The 16,309-nt window shown below is 36.4% G+C and overlaps 1 protein-coding gene across 1 annotated transcript; it reads left to right on the forward strand.

Moving 5' to 3' along the window:
* Window positions 1-1,094: 1,094 nt before the first annotated feature.
* LOC144351297 (anaphase-promoting complex subunit 11) lies at window positions 1,095-16,111 on the forward strand. The gene is made up of 3 exons (XM_078009007.2): window positions 1,095-1,150; window positions 14,158-14,276; window positions 14,731-16,111. Exons 2-3 carry the CDS (start codon window positions 14,219-14,221, stop codon window positions 14,844-14,846), a joined length of 174 nt encoding a protein of 57 aa, XP_077865133.1. The 5' UTR covers window positions 1,095-1,150; window positions 14,158-14,218; the 3' UTR covers window positions 14,847-16,111.
* Window positions 16,112-16,309: the final 198 nt, after the last annotated feature.

Consider the following 16,309-nt stretch of genomic DNA (forward strand, 5'->3'; position numbering starts at 1 on the left):
TGGTTTATTTAACACATGTGACTTAACATTGCCGCGATTAACTGACTAATCTTGAGTTGCATTCTTTGTGAAAATCCAGGTGGCCAGTGTATTTCGAGTTTTGGCCCGCTGAATGGTGGCTGTGCACACAGTCACAATAGTATAGTCTGGATCTACGGCTTTGTCGGAGGGGGCGTTTTTTCGGCTGCTAACTCAAACAGTGGGCAGTGGACGACCGGATTACGCTCACCCTGACAACTCCGTGGCTCCAGGGCTAGATGCAAGTCCGGGGTATACTCGTAGGTCACTTTTGTTTAGAGATAAGACAACCCCCTCCCCCCTCCCCATACAATTCACCACATGTGAGGTGACCGGATCTTTGTGACACATACCACAGATAGAGGGACTGTGCACATACTAAGTACAGTGACTCCTTGCTAAGTCATGCCTCGGCTTAGTCGCAGGTGGTTGAATGGCTCTAAAAAATTCTGTTTTGCTTGTAGTTTGGAAGTTGAAAAAACCAATGTTTCATTGCATCGTGTATTTAATTGGCCAGGAAAACAACTTTACACCTTTTGTAGGTCAATTACTGAGATACAAAGATGACGACAGGTGTCGCGACCTTACATCTCAACTGGTTCCCCTTTGATATAGCTATTTAAAACTTGTTACAATGAGTTGAATCTATCACTTTGATCTCTAGTTCTGTCTGAGTAGCATGTCTAAGCGAAAGCTATCCAGCAGTCGATGAGTCCACTATTTGTGGGTGAGTAAAAAATGAAGAGAAGCTGAGAAAATTTGTTTTCAAAGTTTACCAAGAGACAGACTGAACAAAAATTATCCAACAATGATGACATCGATAAAGCTGTTTACGTATGGTTGCTTCAAGAATGGGCTGCGTTATGTGCTTTTTATCCATGAACCCCTTTCACAAGGCTTCTCGGTAAGATGCAACCCCCTATGTTGAATTTTTGCTTAGATGTCGACACCTGTGACTTAGCGAGGGGTCACTGTACTTCAAAACTGAGGAAAACTAAGGGTCACTAGACTGTTTGTTGGTAACCTCTCTGTAGTGTAGTAATAGTATACTCGTTAACAGATTTATTATAGCATACTTTTTTTTTTTTTCATATGATTCTGGAATATTATGCTGATTTTAATCTCTACCAGGGTGAGTATGCATTAACAGTACCATATTTTATATAGTGCATCTATACATGGGCAAAATATTTTAATGATTCGGTATAAAATAAAGGTAGTTTTTTCATTGATGTGATCTCTGCTTCAGTATAGAAGATGTGCTGCTATTAGAGAAGACTCGAGCAGGAATTGTTTTCACATTTCATATATGTGTCAAGGATTTATAAAATTAGGGTATGCAACTAATATGATGATATGCGATGACGATCTCAATACAAATATGTCCTCAATATCCTGTGTTGTTAGAAATACCATATGATACATTGATATCAAAGCTACATACCGATAACTTTATCTTAAAAATCCGTGATACAAAGTGCATCTCCAATAGAAACGTGTGTAAACTAAAAATTACATTTGTAGTATACTGAATCATTAAAATATTATTAGTACTTATTTTGACCATAGAAACATCTCTGTAATTTAAGTTAGAAGTGTGTGCCACTAACAGAACTAATACGGTACCAGTGTGTATATATTTATATATATATATATCAGTTCTTTTTATTTAGATCATGGCAATTTTTTGGTCAGAGCGCCCTCTAGTTTTGTGGAGAATCATGTTCATTTGGAATGCTCTGATTGGATGGAAGTTCAAGCCTAGCAAGGTGTGATAGAATTGGCCTGTTATGTTCAGATTCAAATAAGCATGAACCACTAATTTGACAGGGAAGTGATACTTATAATGCAGCAAGCTGTTCTAATTGCTGTTGTGGTAGAGTTTTTCTATTTTCCTGTCAAATGCATTTATTGGTCCACTGAAAAATGAAAATAATGTTCCCTGTAACTTAGACTCTTATTGATCAAGGCATTTTAAAAATCATGGGTGTTAACTCCCCTCAAGTTATGACCCGTTGTCCCCTACAGAATAATGGTTGCATCTAATATTAAAATAAAGATGGCGGAGTATAGCGTTGATTCATCTCGTTCTACTCTGGATTACTTGGAGTCAATAAAGATCCTAGAAAGTTAGTATTTATATGCCTGTGTGTTTTTTGTTTGTTTGTTTTTTCACTGTCTTTGACTTTCCCAGTATGTTTGTTGCTGTTGACAACAATTCAGTCCTCTGCCAGGCTTCAGTCAATGTTTTTCTTCACTACCTACCCAACTCCTCGTCGGGCACTATGTAGCTGGTGTGGTATATTTATCACAGACAGTAGGGCAATTGTCACATTTAGTGCTCCAAGAAAATATTCTCTGTCCATGTGTATTTATATAAATAGATGCAGTTTCTTTGGCTTGAATAACGATCACTGGCTTCGTACATACAGGTATACTGGTTTACCTGTTTCTAGTTGAAATATAGCCAATCTTATTAACCAAGACAGTTGGACATTTGCCACATGTCACAACACTCATTTCCAAGTGCCATAGCTTGAAACAAGTAGTCAAATCTGATATTGGCTGGAGCTTTAGTTTATATGGACATGGTAAATGGCAAACTAGATGGTCAGAAAGTAATAAAAATAATCACAGCTTTACTCCACCCACCCCACTATGAAGTAAAAGGCTGTTTATAAGGCCATGTATGATGGTTTCATTTTTCTTATGGAAAACAATTTTAATTAAAAACTTCTATGCTCCTGTACCCAACCGTGGGGGTTCATCACACTAAACAACAGGTGTCACTATTACTAAGATAAATGTACTTTTTTTTCATTAAAATTACTGAATGCTTATACATATGTACTAAAACGTTAGTTAACATTTAATATCAGGCAATGCATTGGTTCATTACCCTGGCTACGTGTTAAAATGGTTATGAATTCATTTTGGATAAGTACGTACGTAACCGACCAATCTTGGACTTTATTTCAATATGTTGGTCAGGGTTCAGACCCTGTGTATTTTTCGGTGGGTACCGTTTAATTTCATTACCCTGGCTACGTGTTAAAATGGTTATGAATTCACTCTGGATAAGTACGTACATAACCGACCAATCTTGGACTTTATTTCAATATGTTGGTCAGGGTTCTGACCCTGTGTATTTTTCGGTGGGTACCGTTTAATTTCATTACCCTGGCTACGTGTTAAAATGGTTATGAATTCACTCTGGATAAGTACGTACATAACCGACCAATCTTGGACTTTATTTCAATATGTTGGTCAGGGTTCTGACCCTGTGTATTTTTCGGTGGGTACCGTTTAATTTCATTACCCTGGCTACGTGTTAAAATGGTTATGAATTCACTCTGGATAAGTACGTACATAACCGACCAATCTTGGACTTTATTTTGCATGCAGGTAAGGTACACCTACAGACATAACTGTGGACATTCAGTTCTTTTTATTTAGATCATGGCAATTTTTTGGTCAGAGCGCCCTCTAGTTTTGTGGAGAATCATGTTCATTTGGAATGCTCTGATTGGATGGAAGTTCAAGCCTAGCAAGGTGTGATAGAATTGGCCTGTTATGTTCAGATTCAAATAAGCATGAACCACTAATTTGACAGGGAAGTGATACTTATAATGCAGCAAGCTGTTCTAATTGCTGTTGTGGTAGAGTTTTTCTATTTTCCTGTCAAATGCATTTATTGGTCCACTGAAAAATGAAAATAATGTTCCCTGTAACTTAGACTCTTATTGATCAAGGCATTTTAAAAATCATGGGTGTTAACTCCCCTCAAGTTATGACCCGTTGTCCCCTACAGAATAATGGTTGCATCTAATATTAAAATAAAGATGGCGGAGTATAGCGTTGATTCATCTCGTTCTACTCTGGATTACTTGGAGTCAATAAAGATCCTAGAAAGTTAGTATTTATATGCCTGTGTGTTTTTTGTTTGTTTGTTTTTTCACTGTCTTTGACTTTCCCAGTATGTTTGTTGCTGTTGACAACAATTCAGTCCTCTGCCAGGCTTCAGTCAATGTTTTTCTTCACTACCTACCCAACTCCTCGTCGGGCACTATGTAGCTGGTGTGGTATATTTATCACAGACAGTAGGGCAATTGTCACATTTAGTGCTCCAAGAAAATATTCTCTGTCCATGTGTATTTATATAAATAGATGCAGTTTCTTTGGCTTGAATAACGATCACTGGCTTCGTACATACAGGTATACTGGTTTACCTGTTTCTAGTTGAAATATAGCCAATCTTATTAACCAAGACAGTTGGACATTTGCCACATGTCACAACACTCATTTCCAAGTGCCATAGCTTGAAACAAGTAGTCAAATCTGATATTGGCTGGAGCTTTAGTTTATATGGACATGGTAAATGGCAAACTAGATGGTCAGAAAGTAATAAAAATAATCACAGCTTTACTCCACCCACCCCACTATGAAGTAAAAGGCTGTTTATAAGGCCATGTATGATGGTTTCATTTTTCTTATGGAAAACAATTTTAATTAAAAACTTCTATGCTCCTGTACCCAACCGTGGGGGTTCATCACACTAAACAACAGGTGTCACTATTACTAAGATAAATGTACTTTTTTTTCATTAAAATTACTGAATGCTTATACATATGTACTAAAACGTTAGTTAACATTTAATATCAGGCAATGCATTGGTTCATTACCCTGGCTACGTGTTAAAATGGTTATGAATTCATTTTGGATAAGTACGTACGTAACCGACCAATCTTGGACTTTATTTCAATATGTTGGTCAGGGTTCAGACCCTGTGTATTTTTCGGTGGGTACCGTTTAATTTCATTACCCTGGCTACGTGTTAAAATGGTTATGAATTCACTCTGGATAAGTACGTACATAACCGACCAATCTTGGACTTTATTTCAATATGTTGGTCAGGGTTCTGACCCTGTGTATTTTTCGGTGGGTACCGTTTAATTTCATTACCCTGGCTACGTGTTAAAATGGTTATGAATTCACTCTGGATAAGTACGTACATAACCGACCAATCTTGGACTTTATTTCAATATGTTGGTCAGGGTTCTGACCCTGTGTATTTTTCGGTGGGTACCGTTTAATTTCATTACCCTGGCTACGTGTTAAAATGGTTATGAATTCACTCTGGATAAGTACGTACATAACCGACCAATCTTGGACTTTATTTTGCATGCAGGTAAGGTACACCTACAGACATAACTGTGGACATTCAGTTCTTTTTATTTAGATCATGGCAATTTTTTGGTCAGAGCGCCCTCTAGTTTTGTGGAGAATCATGTTCATTTGGAATGCTCTGATTGGATGGAAGTTCAAGCCTAGCAAGGTGTGATAGAATTGGCCTGTTATGTTCAGATTCAAATAAGCATGAACCACTAATTTGACAGGGAAGTGATACTTATAATGCAGCAAGCTGTTCTAATTGCTGTTGTGGTAGAGTTTTTCTATTTTCCTGTCAAATGCATTTATTGGTCCACTGAAAAATGAAAATAATGTTCCCTGTAACTTAGACTCTTATTGATCAAGGCATTTTAAAAATCATGGGTGTTAACTCCCCTCAAGTTATGACCCGTTGTCCCCTACAGAATAATGGTTGCATCTAATATTAAAATAAAGATGGCGGAGTATAGCGTTGATTCATCTCGTTCTACTCTGGATTACTTGGAGTCAATAAAGATCCTAGAAAGTTAGTATTTATATGCCTGTGTGTTTTTTGTTTGTTTGTTTTTTCACTGTCTTTGACTTTCCCAGTATGTTTGTTGCTGTTGACAACAATTCAGTCCTCTGCCAGGCTTCAGTCAATGTTTTTCTTCACTACCTACCCAACTCCTCGTCGGGCACTATGTAGCTGGTGTGGTATATTTATCACAGACAGTAGGGCAATTGTCACATTTAGTGCTCCAAGAAAATATTCTCTGTCCATGTGTATTTATATAAATAGATGCAGTTTCTTTGGCTTGAATAACGATCACTGGCTTCGTACATACAGGTATACTGGTTTACCTGTTTCTAGTTGAAATATAGCCAATCTTATTAACCAAGACAGTTGGACATTTGCCACATGTCACAACACTCATTTCCAAGTGCCATAGCTTGAAACAAGTAGTCAAATCTGATATTGGCTGGAGCTTTAGTTTATATGGACATGGTAAATGGCAAACTAGATGGTCAGAAAGTAATAAAAATAATCACAGCTTTACTCCACCCACCCCACTATGAAGTAAAAGGCTGTTTATAAGGCCATGTATGATGGTTTCATTTTTCTTATGGAAAACAATTTTAATTAAAAACTTCTATGCTCCTGTACCCAACCGTGGGGGTTCATCACACTAAACAACAGGTGTCACTATTACTAAGATAAATGTACTTTTTTTTCATTAAAATTACTGAATGCTTATACATATGTACTAAAACGTTAGTTAACATTTAATATCAGGCAATGCATTGGTTCATTACCCTGGCTACGTGTTAAAATGGTTATGAATTCATTTTGGATAAGTACGTACGTAACCGACCAATCTTGGACTTTATTTCAATATGTTGGTCAGGGTTCAGACCCTGTGTATTTTTCGGTGGGTACCGTTTAATTTCATTACCCTGGCTACGTGTTAAAATGGTTATGAATTCACTCTGGATAAGTACGTACATAACCGACCAATCTTGGACTTTATTTCAATATGTTGGTCAGGGTTCTGACCCTGTGTATTTTTCGGTGGGTACCGTTTAATTTCATTACCCTGGCTACGTGTTAAAATGGTTATGAATTCACTCTGGATAAGTACGTACATAACCGACCAATCTTGGACTTTATTTCAATATGTTGGTCAGGGTTCTGACCCTGTGTATTTTTCGGTGGGTACCGTTTAATTTCATTACCCTGGCTACGTGTTAAAATGGTTATGAATTCACTCTGGATAAGTACGTACATAACCGACCAATCTTGGACTTTATTTTGCATGCAGGTAAGGTACACCTACAGACATAACTGTGGACATTCAGTTCTTTTTATTTAGATCATGGCAATTTTTTGGTCAGAGCGCCCTCTAGTTTTGTGGAGAATCATGTTCATTTGGAATGCTCTGATTGGATGGAAGTTCAAGCCTAGCAAGGTGTGATAGAATTGGCCTGTTATGTTCAGATTCAAATAAGCATGAACCACTAATTTGACAGGGAAGTGATACTTATAATGCAGCAAGCTGTTCTAATTGCTGTTGTGGTAGAGTTTTTCTATTTTCCTGTCAAATGCATTTATTGGTCCACTGAAAAATGAAAATAATGTTCCCTGTAACTTAGACTCTTATTGATCAAGGCATTTTAAAAATCATGGGTGTTAACTCCCCTCAAGTTATGACCCGTTGTCCCCTACAGAATAATGGTTGCATCTAATATTAAAATAAAGATGGCGGAGTATAGCGTTGATTCATCTCGTTCTACTCTGGATTACTTGGAGTCAATAAAGATCCTAGAAAGTTAGTATTTATATGCCTGTGTGTTTTTTGTTTGTTTGTTTTTTCACTGTCTTTGACTTTCCCAGTATGTTTGTTGCTGTTGACAACAATTCAGTCCTCTGCCAGGCTTCAGTCAATGTTTTTCTTCACTACCTACCCAACTCCTCGTCGGGCACTATGTAGCTGGTGTGGTATATTTATCACAGACAGTAGGGCAATTGTCACATTTAGTGCTCCAAGAAAATATTCTCTGTCCATGTGTATTTATATAAATAGATGCAGTTTCTTTGGCTTGAATAACGATCACTGGCTTCGTACATACAGGTATACTGGTTTACCTGTTTCTAGTTGAAATATAGCCAATCTTATTAACCAAGACAGTTGGACATTTGCCACATGTCACAACACTCATTTCCAAGTGCCATAGCTTGAAACAAGTAGTCAAATCTGATATTGGCTGGAGCTTTAGTTTATATGGACATGGTAAATGGCAAACTAGATGGTCAGAAAGTAATAAAAATAATCACAGCTTTACTCCACCCACCCCACTATGAAGTAAAAGGCTGTTTATAAGGCCATGTATGATGGTTTCATTTTTCTTATGGAAAACAATTTTAATTAAAAACTTCTATGCTCCTGTACCCAACCGTGGGGGTTCATCACACTAAACAACAGGTGTCACTATTACTAAGATAAATGTACTTTTTTTTCATTAAAATTACTGAATGCTTATACATATGTACTAAAACGTTAGTTAACATTTAATATCAGGCAATGCATTGGTTCATTACCCTGGCTACGTGTTAAAATGGTTATGAATTCATTTTGGATAAGTACGTACGTAACCGACCAATCTTGGACTTTATTTCAATATGTTGGTCAGGGTTCAGACCCTGTGTATTTTTCGGTGGGTACCGTTTAATTTCATTACCCTGGCTACGTGTTAAAATGGTTATGAATTCACTCTGGATAAGTACGTACATAACCGACCAATCTTGGACTTTATTTCAATATGTTGGTCAGGGTTCTGACCCTGTGTATTTTTCGGTGGGTACCGTTTAATTTCATTACCCTGGCTACGTGTTAAAATGGTTATGAATTCACTCTGGATAAGTACGTACATAACCGACCAATCTTGGACTTTATTTCAATATGTTGGTCAGGGTTCTGACCCTGTGTATTTTTCGGTGGGTACCGTTTAATTTCATTACCCTGGCTACGTGTTAAAATGGTTATGAATTCACTCTGGATAAGTACGTACATAACCGACCAATCTTGGACTTTATTTTGCATGCAGGTAAGGTACACCTACAGACATAACTGTGGACATTCAGTTCTTTTTATTTAGATCATGGCAATTTTTTGGTCAGAGCGCCCTCTAGTTTTGTGGAGAATCATGTTCATTTGGAATGCTCTGATTGGATGGAAGTTCAAGCCTAGCAAGGTGTGATAGAATTGGCCTGTTATGTTCAGATTCAAATAAGCATGAACCACTAATTTGACAGGGAAGTGATACTTATAATGCAGCAAGCTGTTCTAATTGCTGTTGTGGTAGAGTTTTTCTATTTTCCTGTCAAATGCATTTATTGGTCCACTGAAAAATGAAAATAATGTTCCCTGTAACTTAGACTCTTATTGATCAAGGCATTTTAAAAATCATGGGTGTTAACTCCCCTCAAGTTATGACCCGTTGTCCCCTACAGAATAATGGTTGCATCTAATATTAAAATAAAGATGGCGGAGTATAGCGTTGATTCATCTCGTTCTACTCTGGATTACTTGGAGTCAATAAAGATCCTAGAAAGTTAGTATTTATATGCCTGTGTGTTTTTTGTTTGTTTGTTTTTTCACTGTCTTTGACTTTCCCAGTATGTTTGTTGCTGTTGACAACAATTCAGTCCTCTGCCAGGCTTCAGTCAATGTTTTTCTTCACTACCTACCCAACTCCTCGTCGGGCACTATGTAGCTGGTGTGGTATATTTATCACAGACAGTAGGGCAATTGTCACATTTAGTGCTCCAAGAAAATATTCTCTGTCCATGTGTATTTATATAAATAGATGCAGTTTCTTTGGCTTGAATAACGATCACTGGCTTCGTACATACAGGTATACTGGTTTACCTGTTTCTAGTTGAAATATAGCCAATCTTATTAACCAAGACAGTTGGACATTTGCCACATGTCACAACACTCATTTCCAAGTGCCATAGCTTGAAACAAGTAGTCAAATCTGATATTGGCTGGAGCTTTAGTTTATATGGACATGGTAAATGGCAAACTAGATGGTCAGAAAGTAATAAAAATAATCACAGCTTTACTCCACCCACCCCACTATGAAGTAAAAGGCTGTTTATAAGGCCATGTATGATGGTTTCATTTTTCTTATGGAAAACAATTTTAATTAAAAACTTCTATGCTCCTGTACCCAACCGTGGGGGTTCATCACACTAAACAACAGGTGTCACTATTACTAAGATAAATGTACTTTTTTTTCATTAAAATTACTGAATGCTTATACATATGTACTAAAACGTTAGTTAACATTTAATATCAGGCAATGCATTGGTTCATTACCCTGGCTACGTGTTAAAATGGTTATGAATTCATTTTGGATAAGTACGTACGTAACCGACCAATCTTGGACTTTATTTCAATATGTTGGTCAGGGTTCAGACCCTGTGTATTTTTCGGTGGGTACCGTTTAATTTCATTACCCTGGCTACGTGTTAAAATGGTTATGAATTCACTCTGGATAAGTACGTACATAACCGACCAATCTTGGACTTTATTTCAATATGTTGGTCAGGGTTCTGACCCTGTGTATTTTTCGGTGGGTACCGTTTAATTTCATTACCCTGGCTACGTGTTAAAATGGTTATGAATTCACTCTGGATAAGTACGTACATAACCGACCAATCTTGGACTTTATTTCAATATGTTGGTCAGGGTTCTGACCCTGTGTATTTTTCGGTGGGTACCGTTTAATTTCATTACCCTGGCTACGTGTTAAAATGGTTATGAATTCACTCTGGATAAGTACGTACATAACCGACCAATCTTGGACTTTATTTTGCATGCAGGTAAGGTACACCTACAGACATAACTGTGGACATTCAGTTCTTTTTATTTAGATCATGGCAATTTTTTGGTCAGAGCGCCCTCTAGTTTTGTGGAGAATCATGTTCATTTGGAATGCTCTGATTGGATGGAAGTTCAAGCCTAGCAAGGTGTGATAGAATTGGCCTGTTATGTTCAGATTCAAATAAGCATGAACCACTAATTTGACAGGGAAGTGATACTTATAATGCAGCAAGCTGTTCTAATTGCTGTTGTGGTAGAGTTTTTCTATTTTCCTGTCAAATGCATTTATTGGTCCACTGAAAAATGAAAATAATGTTCCCTGTAACTTAGACTCTTATTGATCAAGGCATTTTAAAAATCATGGGTGTTAACTCCCCTCAAGTTATGACCCGTTGTCCCCTACAGAATAATGGTTGCATCTAATATTAAAATAAAGATGGCGGAGTATAGCGTTGATTCATCTCGTTCTACTCTGGATTACTTGGAGTCAATAAAGATCCTAGAAAGTTAGTATTTATATGCCTGTGTGTTTTTTGTTTGTTTGTTTTTTCACTGTCTTTGACTTTCCCAGTATGTTTGTTGCTGTTGACAACAATTCAGTCCTCTGCCAGGCTTCAGTCAATGTTTTTCTTCACTACCTACCCAACTCCTCGTCGGGCACTATGTAGCTGGTGTGGTATATTTATCACAGACAGTAGGGCAATTGTCACATTTAGTGCTCCAAGAAAATATTCTCTGTCCATGTGTATTTATATAAATAGATGCAGTTTCTTTGGCTTGAATAACGATCACTGGCTTCGTACATACAGGTATACTGGTTTACCTGTTTCTAGTTGAAATATAGCCAATCTTATTAACCAAGACAGTTGGACATTTGCCACATGTCACAACACTCATTTCCAAGTGCCATAGCTTGAAACAAGTAGTCAAATCTGATATTGGCTGGAGCTTTAGTTTATATGGACATGGTAAATGGCAAACTAGATGGTCAGAAAGTAATAAAAATAATCACAGCTTTACTCCACCCACCCCACTATGAAGTAAAAGGCTGTTTATAAGGCCATGTATGATGGTTTCATTTTTCTTATGGAAAACAATTTTAATTAAAAACTTCTATGCTCCTGTACCCAACCGTGGGGGTTCATCACACTAAACAACAGGTGTCACTATTACTAAGATAAATGTACTTTTTTTTCATTAAAATTACTGAATGCTTATACATATGTACTAAAACGTTAGTTAACATTTAATATCAGGCAATGCATTGGTTCATTACCCTGGCTACGTGTTAAAATGGTTATGAATTCATTTTGGATAAGTACGTACGTAACCGACCAATCTTGGACTTTATTTCAATATGTTGGTCAGGGTTCAGACCCTGTGTATTTTTCGGTGGGTACCGTTTAATTTCATTACCCTGGCTACGTGTTAAAATGGTTATGAATTCACTCTGGATAAGTACGTACATAACCGACCAATCTTGGACTTTATTTCAATATGTTGGTCAGGGTTCTGACCCTGTGTATTTTTCGGTGGGTACCGTTTAATTTCATTACCCTGGCTACGTGTTAAAATGGTTATGAATTCACTCTGGATAAGTACGTACATAACCGACCAATCTTGGACTTTATTTCAATATGTTGGTCAGGGTTCTGACCCTGTGTATTTTTCGGTGGGTACCGTTTAATTTCATTACCCTGGCTACGTGTTAAAATGGTTATGAATTCACTCTGGATAAGTACGTACATAACCGACCAATCTTGGACTTTATTTTGCATGCAGGTAAGGTACACCTACAGACATAACTGTGGACATTCAGTTCTTTTTATTTAGATCATGGCAATTTTTTGGTCAGAGCGCCCTCTAGTTTTGTGGAGAATCATGTTCATTTGGAATGCTCTGATTGGATGGAAGTTCAAGCCTAGCAAGGTGTGATAGAATTGGCCTGTTATGTTCAGATTCAAATAAGCATGAACCACTAATTTGACAGGGAAGTGATACTTATAATGCAGCAAGCTGTTCTAATTGCTGTTGTGGTAGAGTTTTTCTATTTTCCTGTCAAATGCATTTATTGGTCCACTGAAAAATGAAAATAATGTTCCCTGTAACTTAGACTCTTATTGATCAAGGCATTTTAAAAATCATGGGTGTTAACTCCCCTCAAGTTATGACCCGTTGTCCCCTACAGAATAATGGTTGCATCTAATATTAAAATAAAGATGGCGGAGTATAGCGTTGATTCATCTCGTTCTACTCTGGATTACTTGGAGTCAATAAAGATCCTAGAAAGTTAGTATTTATATGCCTGTGTGTTTTTTGTTTGTTTGTTTTTTCACTGTCTTTGACTTTCCCAGTATGTTTGTTGCTGTTGACAACAATTCAGTCCTCTGCCAGGCTTCAGTCAATGTTTTTCTTCACTACCTACCCAACTCCTCGTCGGGCACTATGTAGCTGGTGTGGTATATTTATCACAGACAGTAGGGCAATTGTCACATTTAGTGCTCCAAGAAAATATTCTCTGTCCATGTGTATTTATATAAATAGATGCAGTTTCTTTGGCTTGAATAACGATCACTGGCTTCGTACATACAGGTATACTGGTTTACCTGTTTCTAGTTGAAATATAGCCAATCTTATTAACCAAGACAGTTGGACATTTGCCACATGTCACAACACTCATTTCCAAGTGCCATAGCTTGAAACAAGTAGTCAAATCTGATATTGGCTGGAGCTTTAGTTTATATGGACATGGTAAATGGCAAACTAGATGGTCAGAAAGTAATAAAAATAATCACAGCTTTACTCCACCCACCCCACTATGAAGTAAAAGGCTGTTTATAAGGCCATGTATGATGGTTTCATTTTTCTTATGGAAAACAATTTTAATTAAAAACTTCTATGCTCCTGTACCCAACCGTGGGGGTTCATCACACTAAACAACAGGTGTCACTATTACTAAGATAAATGTACTTTTTTTTCATTAAAATTACTGATATATATATATTGTAATTCTTAAAGTTACTGGGCAAACAGAAAGATTTATAACAGTAAAATATTGTTATTGAGATAGCTGTATTAGAAGCCGCATCCCTAATAGAAGTCACACTCATTCTTTTTGAACAATTGAGAACCAAAAAATTATCATTTCTTATATGTGTAGAAGCCGCATTCCCTTGGTTGCATTTGCATTGTACTATTTTAATAGAAGCCACGGCTTCTAATACAGATTTTACAGTACTACACATGAAAGTCTTGTATAACTGCGTAACTGTTTTGTACTGAACATTTAATAGTTAATAAGATGTTTATAAAATATGGAACCCTTATTTTTATTTATACACACACACACATGTAATATAATTTATATTAGTAATATATATTATTATCCATACCTACGGTACGTCAGAGATACTAAATTGACCAGATAAACAAACCAACCAGGGAACTAAAAACTGTGTGTTCATCAAGTATACTATTCACCAGTGTTGAAATACAGATACTCGCACCATCTTACATGTATAATCCTAGTGTACAGACACGTATGCACTAAAAAATGACACTCAATTATTTGTTTTTAACCATGGTTGCTATTTATATTTAGTTGGACAGGTGTATCTACATGGAGATGGGTGGCTAATGATGATAACTGTGGTATCTGCAGAATGCCATTTGATGGCTGCTGTCCAGATTGTAAAATACCAGGAGATGACTGCCCTTTAGGTACGTCTGTATACATAACGCATATTTCAGCTTTCACCTTATCATGTGATTCATGTCAAGTATTTTCACTGTTTTTAAATACATGTAGTTGTTTGATTCCTAAAAACAATACATAAACACGAAGGATAAAATGGCAGGTCTAACAGTGATGTCTTGTAATTTATTTCAAAGGATACTAAAATTTATTTTTGAAATATAGATCAGTGACATTGTTTTCATATGCACAGATAGCTCACTATAAGCCCAGTGTTTATAGCTCTATAATAGAATAGCAATACAAATGATACCTGGTTCCAAATTACCTTCATATACCGGTATTTGTGTTATTTTATGCATGTTATATGATTTCACATCGACTGATGTTTACACAAAAATGTCAATCTTTTGGGGATGTATCTCTGAACTTGATCTCTTGTTGTGAGAATGCACTAAAAACCTTTTTTTTTTCTTGCAGTATGGGGGCAGTGTTCCCATGTATTTCATATGCATTGTATACTTAAATGGTTGAACTCACAACAAGTCCATCAGCAATGTCCCATGTGTAGACAAGAATGGAAGTTCAAGGAATAGTGCAGCAGGGAGACATCAGAAACTTTTTGCTTTTCCAGGAAATACCAACTGCGTGAAGCCATAATGACTAACTTATAGAATAGTGTTGGTGCATGTATAATGACAGTTTTGCATAATATTAAAACTAAGAATGTTTTAAGCAAAACAGTTGGAGACTCTATAGTCCATACCCATGCTGTTGAAGATGTCAGTGTGGGGTTACTTGTTTAAGATTGCACTATTTTTATCATGCAATAGATACTGTATCTACATCCCATGATGGGTAAAGCCATTTTTTAGATGCTTGTAATAAAACAACTGACTAAATAGTGCTGACTGCTAATTATATTGTGCTTAGGATTTATTTTCACTGTTTAGGGTAACATTTTCTCTATTATTATGTATTATTTATAATTTTTTTGATTTGTTGATGTATTAGCCTTGTATATGGCAGAGGAGGGTGTATCCTTCAGATTATATTTTAGTTGTATACTTTATGTAATGTCATTTCATTCCATGCATTTTACATACAGTTGTGTACTGTTTTTTTTTTTTATGTAATATAAACTTGAATTTTTTGTATGGTAAATATTTTACTGAATGGCAGAAAAATGAATGTATATCTGTACATGTAACCCAATATGTATTGTCATCGTATCACCAGTAATTCCAGTCACCTCCAAAAACATTTTATGGGTGTGATTTTGCGCAACTGCTAGCTGTATCTACAATTACTATATGCAGATTTCAGGGAACATTTCATTTGGCTAAGGTTCAAGAATAACGCTTTGAATCTTAATGACTGCTTATTTACATAACCATTCCAAGGTTTGAACACATGTGGGTGCAGTTGTTTTTAATATGATTGAACTCGGCCTAGTTCAAATTTCAGAAATTTGTAAATTTACGAGAAGCATACATAACTTGCAGTAATACATGAAAGGCAAAGCTTGTAGAACATGCAGAAACGGTACACTAAATATTCGTCCATTGGAGCCTGATGATCATGAAATATCAAGTAAGCCCTCGTCATACTTTGCAAAATCGTTGCATGTACAGTTGATTTTCTTTTGCATTTTTTTTCAAAAAGTACCAGGAATTGAAAAAAAAAACACCAATAATTATGTGTGCATGTCGTATACTGGTACTTATGTGTTACAAACTATATGTAACAAGAGTTCTCTGTAAATTTTCTACTGTGATAAAAACATACTATGATCTGTTTTCTATTTTCATTATGTTACCATTATAGTTTCATTACAATAAATGTGCTAAATAATTGGCAACTTGTTTCATAGGCAAGATTAGAATATGGTCCAACATAGGAACATTTGTTAACCACTCTCCAGCGATCCTCTAGCATTTTGTTTTCATGAACTTGCTTCTACTTCCTTAGTTATGCGCCGATTTAAGGAGAGCAAACCCAGTTAAAATACCCATGTCAGGAGATAGTAGTATACCCTCAGTACAAATCAATACACCTG

The sequence above is a fragment of the Saccoglossus kowalevskii genome, chromosome 13 (genome assembly GCF_978046115.1).
Source record: "Saccoglossus kowalevskii chromosome 13, keSacKowa6.1, whole genome shotgun sequence".
Taxonomy (NCBI): Eukaryota; Metazoa; Hemichordata; class Enteropneusta; family Harrimaniidae; genus Saccoglossus; species Saccoglossus kowalevskii.